This window comes from Labeo rohita, chromosome 11 (assembly GCF_022985175.1).
Source record: "Labeo rohita strain BAU-BD-2019 chromosome 11, IGBB_LRoh.1.0, whole genome shotgun sequence".
Taxonomy (NCBI): Eukaryota; Metazoa; Chordata; class Actinopteri; order Cypriniformes; family Cyprinidae; genus Labeo; species Labeo rohita.
In genome coordinates, this window is record NC_066879.1 from 17,310,738 (window position 1) to 17,322,901 (window position 12,164).

General features: G+C 32.7%; 1 protein-coding gene across 2 annotated transcripts in view; it reads left to right on the forward strand.

The window, feature by feature from the left end:
* The first annotated feature begins 772 nt into the window (after nucleotides 1-772).
* bsnb (bassoon (presynaptic cytomatrix protein) b) overlaps nucleotides 773-12,164 on the forward strand; it is a 98,735-nt gene continuing 87,343 nt past the window's right edge. For both annotated transcript variants that reach the window (XM_051122373.1, XM_051122374.1), the window contains exon 1: nucleotides 773-1,115. In XM_051122373.1, coding sequence (XP_050978330.1) covers nucleotides 937-1,115 — 179 coding nt within the window. In that variant the 5' untranslated portion in view covers nucleotides 773-936. The remainder of the gene's footprint in view (nucleotides 1,116-12,164) is intronic.

Sequence of the window (12,164 nt, forward strand, 5' to 3'; positions counted from 1 at the left end):
AAAAGAACTGTTTTCTATTTGAATATAAGAAATTATAGAAATTAATACTTTTAATTAGCAAGGATGCTTTAAATTGATTAAAAGTGATGATAAAGACATTTATAATGTTACAAAAGATTTCTATTTCAGATAAATGCTGTTCTTCTGAGTGTCCTATTCAGTGAAGAAACCTGAAAAATTCTACTGTTTTCAACATAATAGTAATAGTAGTAATAATAATAATAATAATGTTTTTTTGAGGAGCAAAACAGAATATTAGAATGATTTCTGAAGTAATGATGCTAAAAAAATCAGCTTTGAAATCACAGGAATAAATTACATTTTAAAATACATTAAAATAGAAAATGGTTATTTTAAATATTAAACGTATTTTAAAATTTTACTTTTAAAATATTACACCTTACATATACACACCTACTTATGTTGAGGTCATGTTATTTTTCCTTGCAGGTGGAACATTTAGCTTGATCAGGAACTATTATTTCATGTTTTAGATATATTAAGAAAAACGATGCTAAAATGTAGTATTTGGTTTCATTAAATGCAGAGACGCTTATTCTTACAACACATTAAAAATCTTATCCACGAAAAGACATAAAATGCCGTTAAGAGTAACTTTTCTCATGATTAGAAGCCGTCGGTAATCTATGCATTTTTCCGAGGCTTGATTCTACAGGGCTGTAGATCTAGGACACAAGCGCGTTCACGCCGCTCCTCCGCCCTGCCACTGTTCTCTTGCACGCTCCCCGCTCCGCGCGTGCTCGGTCGAGCCCTTCCGCTGGGCGCACGCGTGCGCGCTCCGCTCAGGATGCTGGATTGTAGGTGATGATGGCGGAAGAGGAGCTGCGCTGAGTTTTCTCCCAGTTTTTAAAGACACCCCGATCAGACGCTCGTCAGCAGATCTCGTCTTTCTCCTCCGTCTCACTCAGAGGGACTATGGGGAATGAAGCGAGCCTCGAAGGAGAGGGCCAGCCGGGGCAACCGGGAGGCGCTGTCCCCGCGGCTGGAGCCCCGGCTTCCATTTCAGCACCAGCGGGCGGTGGACAGCTCCACAAGCCGAGCAACGGAGCGCCTGCCGGGGGAATGGGCACCGGACACGGCCCGGGAATGAACAGGTATCCCAAATCATTTCAAACGCTTCTGAAGCGTGTATTTTTTTGTGTGTCCATTAAATGCAATGCTTTGTGCCACACGATACGAGCCTGTGTGGTCTAATCTTGTGCTTTTACATTTAAAACAAGTAGTGACTCTTAGATTCAGAATCGAATATGTTTTTAACAGCCTCTATTTTAATTGCACTTCACACCCGATGTTTTACATCCAATGCTGTGCATTGCCTAAACCTACTAAGCCAGTTGCCAGCTAAAAAAAACCTCTATATGTGCATAAGATCAGAAATCAGCTAACATATGCTGGACTCATGAGGTTATTTGATCTCTAGCATACTTGATGCATAGATCTATTTACATATGATTATGCATATGTATATAAGCAGCCATATGAGAATGTTTTGTTTTGGCTTCTTGTCTTATATAGTGTATATTTCCATTCATTACAGACAGCTTGCGCTGTTAGCCTTGCTCTTGTCCCGAAACGAGCTACCTATGTTAGTTTGAGAGCTTTAATAGACATAGGATATTGATGATCTGAATGCGTGATTGATAATATTACCATGTAAACGTGTTATCATATGCATAGTAGTATATCCAATGCATAATTTGGTGTATGGCATGTTCTGAGAATTTGATACTCGTATGTAGTCTCATAAACCTCAGTTTGCTTTGGTACAATGTTTTAATAACACTGACCACAGTCACATGATGTGAAATTCATAGCTTTGGCAGCCACGCCTAACAGTGCTGGTATCAAAATGCACTGGTACTAAAATCTCACTGTAAAAGACACTTGAGGGATCTGAGAGTGCAAGCATGATAAAATGTTATAGCATTAATAATTGATCAAATTTTGACGAGGATCCATGTGACTCATCTGTTACACGTGCAAGCGAGCATCTTTCACTACCTCTCTCTGTCTAGTCCCCCCCACCCCTCTCTCAATCTTTAAATAATGCAATGTGTGAATTTCCTCGCACTCAAAAGATTTAGAATAATTCAAACTTTGTGATGCAGTTTATGCTGGTTGCAAATTTAGCTAGCTCCGGGTCCATATTGTATAGTGGTTTGGCTTCAGGATGGAGATTTTACATTGCACATGAAGTGGCAACCCAGAGCAGTAGCAAAATTGTTTATTGTATAAAAAGTCTCTTGAATTACAATAGTTTTGTGCTGCTGGCAGCCAATAATTCATAGGACAAAGCACATTATGGTTGGCGCAGACATTTATTGTTGTCTGGGTTGTATTTACTTTTGCGTTGTGTAGTTTCTTCATGCTTTTTGGATGAGGGCAGGCCATGTGTCTTGCGTTCACAGTAATTGATGAATTTGTGCCAAAATACTGTAAAGTTTGTTGGATGCACTGCCTTTGACAAGAACAACTATACATATAGGAAGTGATTTTTCTTCTGTTGTAAAAGTTAATGTATGATTATTTGGTTAGTTGCAGTTTATTGATTGCTTTTTTCCTGCAACCAACTGGTTGAGAACTATTGTTATAGATGGGATAATATGATGATTTCTCTTACATCTACAGATTAATTTTGCAAAAATACTATCAATTTTGATTTGATGCATAAACTTTGACGTCAACAACAAAACATATGGGAAGCGTTTTCTCTTCTAAGAATTGATAAGCCTATTTTTTTTTCAAATCCTAAAATCCTAGATATGCATATGAAGAGTTCATTTGCAAAAACAGATGTTTTTAACCATTTTCAAAAATCTTGTTTTTCATTATGCATTCCGATTAATCTGTCAAACTGCAGTTGGGTTATTTTGATTAGGTAAAAAAATAACAACAACAAAAATAAATACATTTTTTTTTGCAAATAAACTCTTTATATACTGTTAGTTGCATTTTATTATTTGCTTTTATAAAATGCTTTTCAATTGTACATTTTGATTGGATGCACACACTCTTTTTATGTCCACACCACAACATTATGGGAAACATTTTTTCCGCCATTGTAAAAGTTGATGAGCAGATTTATTTCCAGTCGTAAATATGCGCAATTATATGGTTAGTTGCATTATATTATTTGCTTTGAGCATTGTTTCCCCCTGCAGCTCTTTTAGATCTGCTATGATTGGATAATATTATAATCTAACTTGCCTCTACAGTAACAGATGAATTTGTTTCCAAATACTGTATAGTATTATTGCATGCACAAACTTTTGACGAGCACAACAAAACACATGAGAAGCATTTTCTCTTCCATTATAAAGGTTGATAAGCCTGTTTTATTGAGTCCTAAATATGCACGATTATATGGTTAGTTGCATTTTATTAATTGCTTTCAGCGTTGTTTTTCTCTGCAACCCACTGCAGGTTTTTATTGGCTGCTTGACGTTTGACGTCAACAACAAAACATATGGGAAAATATTTTTTCTTCCATTCTTAAAGCCTATTAGTGACCCTGGACCACAAAACCAGTCATAAGGGTACATTTTTAAATGTATAAATAATTTATACATCATCTGTAAGCTGAATAAATAGGACAATATTTGGTTGAGATACAACTATTTAAAAATTTGGAACCTGAGGGTGCAAAAACAATCAAAATATTAAGAAAATCGCCTTTAAAGTTGTCAAAGCAATGCATATAACTAATCAAAAATTAAGTTTTGATATATTTACGGTAGGAAATTTACAAAATATTTTCTTGGAACATGATCTTTGCTTAATATCCTAATGATTTTTGGCATTAAAAGAAAAATTATCATTTTGACCCATGCAATGTATTGTTTGTTACTGCTACAAATTTACCCATGCTACTTATGACTGGTTCAGGGTCACATTTATTGTCTAGTCCTAAATATGTGCAATTATACAATTAGTTGGATCGTTTTTTAGCATTTGCTTTTAGTGTTTTTCTAGTTGGGAACCACAGATGGTATAATATAATTGGATGATATAATTAATAATGATTAGATAATATAATTTGATTTGCATCTACAGTAACAGATAAATTTGTGCTAACATAATGTACATTTTGATCGAATGCACAACCTTTGACCTTAACATCAAAACATGGAATGTTTTCTCATCCATTTCAAAAGCTGATAAGCTCATTTATTTTCCAATAAAGATGCACAATTATACGGTTAGTTGCATTTTATTCGCTTTTAGCGTTGCAACCCACTGGTTGAGAACTGGCTTGTGTCTACAGTCACAGATGAATTTATGTCCAAGTACTGTAAAATTAGTTTGAATGCACAATCTTTGACATCAACAGCAAAACGATGGAAGCATTTTCTGTTCCATTGTAAGAGTTGATAAGTCTCTTTATTCTCCTATTCTAAAAATGCATGATTATATGGTTCGTTGCATTATATTATTTGCTTTTAGCATTGTTTTTCCTTGCATCCTATCGCTAGACAATATGCTAGATGTCCTTGTCTTGGAAGTCTTGCTTTGAATCTTGCACAACTGCGTCTCAAATGTTTTGAAGTGCAGATACACCGTGTATCCAACCTGAAACATCGATTTACAATGCAATGATGCAAATGAAATGTATTTGTTGCAGGAGGGTGACCTAGCTGTCGGTTTGTTTGTAGTCAGGCCTCTCACAGTAAGACTATATTCTGGATGTCAGCGTTTCTCTATGGTCTGATTGGTTCGTTCGTAAGCTAAAGTTGAATCTGTTCGGACATACAGTATGAGAAACGCACAGATGCATTTGTACAGCAGTAACGTTACTGCTGCACGTACTGACTGTCTGTCTGTGTCTGACCGGCATCATTAAAACTCCTGAAATGGGTGTGTAGTCACAGTCGTAGCCTTGCGTGAGTGTATGAGGGGGAAAAACAAACCCATGGAGGATATTACAACCTGGGCAGAGGAACATTTGTTTTTCTCATGGGCCATTCCTGAGACTCTTGCATTTCTTTTTTTTTTCTCTTCTTGTGTGTGTCTCATGTTTTTATTGATGTACTGAAATGCCAAGATTTTTCTGTACAATGTCATCCCGTCATACACACATGCATAGTGTGTGAAATGGCTGCATCTGCCCTTTGTTTGACAGAGTGGTGTTATGTCTTATGTACCATATCAAGGCACTTCATCATTCACTGGTAAAGCGCGTGAGATGCCTACAGATGAGGCGAGACCTTGTGCTAATCTCCTCATGGGTTTCTATCACTCTGAAAACTGCTTTCAAAGTTTGATGTTCGCTGAAGCAGATCTTTAAAATCATTTCACACGGAGTAACTTACTAGAAGAGGTAAGATTTCTAACTTTTATAATACTGTCAGAGTAGACTTGAATTTTATAAAAATAGTGTACACGTCTAGTAACAAGCTACAAATCAAATGTTCTCTCAAATTGCCTAGGGAAGCCTGGTTAATTCGTTGTAGTGAGTCATTTAATTTGGATGGTTCATTTTAATGAATTGGTTCAAAAGATGATTCATTTGAATGACTCAGTAGTATTCCTGGAACTCCCTGTGCCGCATTTTACATTTATTTTTTTTTTTTTAATTGTCTAGTTAAATACGGTTGTTTAGCACTGTTATATTTTGGCTTCATAATATAAATGTTTTATTTTCTAGTCTTCAAAAATCTGAGCAAATATAAATAATAATAATAGTAGTAATAATAATTTATATTGTGAAATATTAATGCAATTAAAAAAAACTTTCCTATTTAAATATTAAAAATGCAATTTAAGGTTGAATTTTATTCATTTAATCATTTAATGAATTGGTTAAAATGATGATTTATTTAATTGTATTACTGGACATTTTACATAATTTTTTTTATTTATTTATTATTTATATATTTTACATTTTTATTATTATTATTATTTGTTTATTTATTTTATTAAATGGTAAAATACTGTTGTTTATAAATGTATATACTATTCTTCAAAAGTTTGGGTAGTTATTATTATTATTAATAATAATAATAATTTATATTGTAAAATATTAATGCAATTTATAAGAACAGTTTAAATATTTTTAAATGGAATTTAAATGTGAATTTTCACATTTGAAATGTCATATGATACTGATGACAAAAATCATTCTAGTATGTTGATTTGCTGTTTAAGAAACAGTTGTTGATTTAATATTTTTGTGTATGTGATTGAAAAAAAAATTCTCCAGAATTATTTGATGAACGGAAAGTACAAATGAACAACATTTATTTAAAATAGAAATCTTTTGCAACATTATAAATGTCTTTGCTGACACTTTTATTCAGTTTAATGCTTTCTTGCGTAATAAAAGTATTAATTTCCTTCGTTTTTTTTTTTAAAAAAGGAAAAAACTTACGATTCCCAAACTTTAAAACTAGTGTAAAGTATTTAGTTTCAGTTTAAGTGTGTTAACACATTTTTTTCTGTAATTTATTGCACTTGTTCCAGATAAATATTGCTCCTTTTCATTAAATAATTATAGTTTCATAAGAAGAGAAGTAAAAAGAAGTAGTCCTTCTACATAGCTTCAGTATACTTGGCTATTTTTTGTTTGTAGCTTGTAGTGAAATTAACTACCGCTTCTAAAAGATAATGTTTGACTGTTTGAACCAGGCTTTTAACTTTATCTCCAAATTCAAAGCTTCCAGCACTGATAAGCAGTATTACAAATAGTCTTGTGCTTTCTTATGATTGTATTTAAGCTTTAGAATAAGATTCAAGATTCAAAATGTTCGCCGATTCTCGAGAATCCAATCAGGAGGGGGAGCGAAAGCGACAGCCTGAAATGAGTTTGAGAATCAACATTAAGAATTTTCATGGCACAAACTCAGAATGTGTTCTTTTGACTGACGGCCAAAATGAGGAAGCAGAAGCTATTAGTGTGTTTGTATGGACTTTCCAAGAGAGTGTGTAGGTGTTGTTTGTGCTATTAGTGAAACAGGGATGAAGAGAAAGACAGGAGGAATGAGGGAGATGGATGAAAATTCAGAACGGTATCCGCCACTTTATTTCCCAGCAGATGGAATAGGAACATCGCTGTCTTAGCCGCCAAACATCACCCTCATAAAAGGCTCCGAATTGTAATGACACAGAAATCTAATAAATGTTCTCCGTGAGCCTGCGGCATTCTTTTAGCGTTCTCTTTACGCTCCCGCTCAGTGTCTTTAAACTGTTCCATTTATTAAGCCTTGGAAGAAAACAGAGATAAAATATAGCCATGCACCTCGGCCCACATGTCGAAAGGCCAACTTTAAAAAGGTTAACGCCAAATCTTCCCATTTTAGACCTTTTTCATTATATGACACTTAATCTTTAGTTGTTCACTCTTCCCCTGGCCTTCAAAACCTTACTGTAACAGCTTGACGTCTTCATTGCGAGTCACTGTAGTAGCAATCCTGGTCTGTATTGCAGTATAGTATAGGCATATAGTACTCTACATTAAAGTGTATAGAGCTCAGTGCCAGAGTATAGTACTCTGTGTAGAACAAGCTAATCTCAGACGACAGCAGTTGTGGTAAAAGCGGAAATCCGAGATGTTAAAATTTTATAAAATTAGTTGTAAAGTTGGTTGTAAGGAGTTGTAAAGCTGTTTAAATAATCAATTTTACAGTCATTTTAAATTTGGGGTAATTATTGTGTTCTGTTGTTTTGGCAACAAAGTTGATAAACTGTATACTTCAAACTTACACAGAAAAGGCCAGTAAGCAGTTTTTGATATTTTTTTCATGGTAGTAATAATTATTGTTATAATTGTAATGATGATAATTAGTGCTGTCAAACGATTACTCTTGATTAATTGCATCCCAAATAAAAGTTTTTGTTTACATCATATATGTGTGTATACTTTGTAATTTTTTTATGTATATATAAATACACAAACATACAGTAAATATTTATATGTATTTAAATGCATGTATTTATATTCATATAATTTATATTATATATAAATATTTTTAATATATAAACGTACATACATACATACACACATACACACACACACACACACACATATATATATATATATATATATATATATACATACAAGCATGTGTATATATATACAAGCATGTGTGTATATTTATATATACATAATAAATATGCACACCTAAAAAACATATTTTGGATGCGATTAATCGCAATTAATCATTTGACAGCACTATATTATTTACAAGATTTACACATAATATATAATGATTAGATGTATTTTATTCATATATGTATATGTATGTGTGTATATACACTACCAGTCAAAAGTTTTTAAACTGTAAGATTATTTTATTTTTATTTTTTTTTTTAAGTCTTTTCTGTTCACCAAGCCTGCATTTATTTGATCCGAAGTACAGCAAAAATGTTACGATTTTGAAATATTTTTACTATTTAAAATAGCCGTTTTCTATTTTAATATATTTTAAAATGTATTTTATTCCTGTGATTTCAAAGCTAAATTTTTAGCATCATTACTCCAGTCACATGATCCTTCAGAAATAATTCTAATATTCTGATTTGCTGCTCAAAAAACATTATTATTATTATTATGTTGAAAACAGCCGAGTAAAATTTTTGTAGGTTTCTTTGATGAATTGGAAGTTTGAAAAATGTCTTTGTCATCACGTTTGATCGATTTAAAGCATCCTTGCTAAATAAAGGAATAAAAAAAAGTCTCTTGACTTCAAACATTTGAATGGTATAGCGTATAATGTTACAAAAGCTTTTTTTATTTTAGATAAATGCTGATCTTTGGATCTTTCTATTCATCAAAGAATCCTAATGTACTAAAATGTACTCAACTGTTTCAAATATTGATGATGACAGTACCAATTTTTTTTTCTTGAACAGCAAATCAGCATATTAGAATGGTTTCTGAAGGATCACTAAAGACTAAAGTAATGATGCTGAAAATTCAGCTTTGATCACAGAAATAAATTACATTTTAAAATATATTCAAATAGAAAACTGATTTTTTGAAATAGTAAAAATATTTCACAATATTACTGTTTTTGTGGTGTATAATAATTCCTCTGTTAAAACTTAGTATTGAACCCGTGGATCATTTTTATAGTTGCTTAAAGCTGTTTGGGTTTGTGACATTTACAAGTAATGGCAATTAAGTTTTTAAATTGGATATTGTTAGTAAATGGGCTTTTCAGATTAAATGATGTTTACATGCATATTATTTGTATCTTGTTTCTACACTATTGATTTTTAACATTTATTGGCCCCATTAATTTCCATTTAGTGAAACCCAGATTTGTGCCTTTTTAAAGAAAAAAAGAAAAAAAAGAAAATGAATAATCAACATTATGCCACAAATGCTTCAGATTTGGGCTTAACTGGCACTCTTTTATTCCTGTAACACCTTATGATGTTAGTGCACCACAGGACTCACTCCGTAAAGAAGTGTGCAGTTGTAGTATATAGTGCAGTATTCCTCACAGGACTGTTTCTAGAACGAGAGGAGACATGAATTCAGTTTGTCAGTCTTCACCCATGAATGTTCTTCTCATGTGGAGCTGACTCCCACTGGTTTTGTACTCTCCTTCTGTCACTCTGTGACTCATCAGAGGTGTTAACACAGGCTCTGTGCAGTAGAGAGAGGAGTGAAGGGGACTGCTCAGCACTACAGATCCAAATTAATCTGATCCAGCAGACATGGCTGTCTAAGGCTGCTGTTAGCCCCTTTACGGGCTGCAGAGAGAAGACAGCATCACAGTAAATGCTCGCTCCTGTCCGGGGAAACACTTTAAGCGCCTTTTTGGACTAGCGATTGTGCCCAATTTAGGATATTTAGAGCGCTAGGATTCAAATGTTGTCATGCTGCATATAGTTTTGATGAATTTAAAGCAGCATTCAAAGGGAAAACTGTCAGGAGGAGCTGGTGATGTGATGCATGGGTTCATTCGGCTGTCTTTATGAGAATATAACCGTCGACTTCTGTTTTGAAGATTAACTGTAAGCCAAACTTTAAAAGACAACTTGAGGAAAATATATTACAATAGAAAAGAGTTATTTTAAATTGTAATAATATTTCACAATATTATTATTTTTTTTACTGTATTTTAGAGCACATAAATGCAGCCTTGGTGAGCAGCTTTGGAAAAGACTTGTAAATGTATATATGTGTATATATGTAAATGTGCGTGTGTATATATATACATATATGTGTGTATATATATATGTATATATATATATATATATATATATATATGTATGTGTATGTGTATATATATACATATATATATGTGTATGTGTATATATATAAATAAACACTACCATATATATATATATATATATATATATGTATGTATGTATGTATGCATGTATGTGTATGTGTATAAATGTAAATGTGTGTGTGTGTGTATATATATATGTATGTATGTATGTATGTGTATGTGTATAAATGTATAAATGTGTGTGTATATATATGTGTATATGTATATATATATACATATATGTATATGTGTGTATATATATAAACAAATTTACACTCCCATACATATATATACATATATACATACACACACACACACACACATATATAGATATATGTATGTGTGTGTGTGTATGCATGTATTTATGTTTGTCTGTATTATAATATATATATATGTTTCCCTAAATATATATACATACACACACACACACACACACACACATATATATATATATATATATATACATATATACATATATACATATATATATATATATATATATATATACACGCACATGTATATCTCTCTCTCTCTCTCTCTCTCTCTCTCTCTCTCTCTATATATATATATATATGCACATACATGTGTGTATATATATATACATCTGTACATGTGTTTGTATTTATACATACTAAATTACACACAGCACACACACATATATTAGGCAAACTCAAACTTTTGTATGCACAATTAACCATTTGACAGCCCATATTATATTACATTATATTATATTATATCAGATTTTTTGGTATATTATGAAATATTTACTACATTAATTTTTATTAAATGCAAAGGTTTTCTTTTAGGGTGTAATTTATTTTGAAATAATTATAATTAGTTTTATATAAAATAATTATTTCGTTAGCCTTTTTATATTTGATCATATTTGAATAGCCAAGCAAACAGCTGTGCACATCCATATTGTTTCTCTATAGCTATTCTTCTGTTTGAGCAGATAGACAGTGTTGTTTAGATCTGCAAAAATTAATTGTCTGAGTGTGAAATGTCTAGATATCTAAATTTGCCATGCATTTTGAATATAATGACCACTGAAAGTGCAATGATTACCTGCATCGAGGCGCAGAGTAGAAATTGCTAATCAGTGGTCCATTATGTCTTCTATGTTTTCTGCATTCAGGAATAATTACCTGAGCACTAGATAATTATAAGGAGTACATGGTTCAGTTAATGAGACAATCAATCATAGCAGACACAATAACTCGTTGATTAAACACAAGTTATGGTGTATCGAGTCACCCCGTCGATAACCACGACCCTGCTTGTTTTGATAACTAACATTCAGAGTTTAAATTTGTGAACTATTAGTGACAGACATGTCAAAGGGTGTGTTAGCAAACAATGTTCCTCTGTTTGTATAGTACGCTACTGTTCAAATCATTTGCAGCTATAATGGAAGTCTGTTATTCTCACCAAAGCTGCATTTATTTGATCAAAAATGCAGTAAAACAATAATATTATGAAATATTATTACAATATAGTAGGTAGTTTTATAGCTGCCCTGAGACTTTTGACCATGGATATTACAGTAAGCTTGGTTTAGCATTAAAGGTGACATATCACAAAAGTTTGACTTTTTCTGAGGTTAAGTGCTATAATCGGACCCCTGGTGCATCTATCATCCCAGAAAATGTGAAAAAAAAAAGAACAACCCAGTAGCAATGGCAAAAGTTTGAGCAAAGCATGCTAACTGTTCTTTCGTTGGCTGCACAGACGAGCATAGTGATAAACGTGATTTCTTTTCCAGCTGTTTACCTTCACAGACATAACCGACTGTTTTTGCAACTCGTGTGTTTTTAATATAAACTTGTGTGTATTTGACAGTTTAAGCGTAATAAGACGTGAAAGAGAAGTTAGTTTAGCACTCACACACTGTGTGACAGCCGCTTACTGTGCACGTGCGTC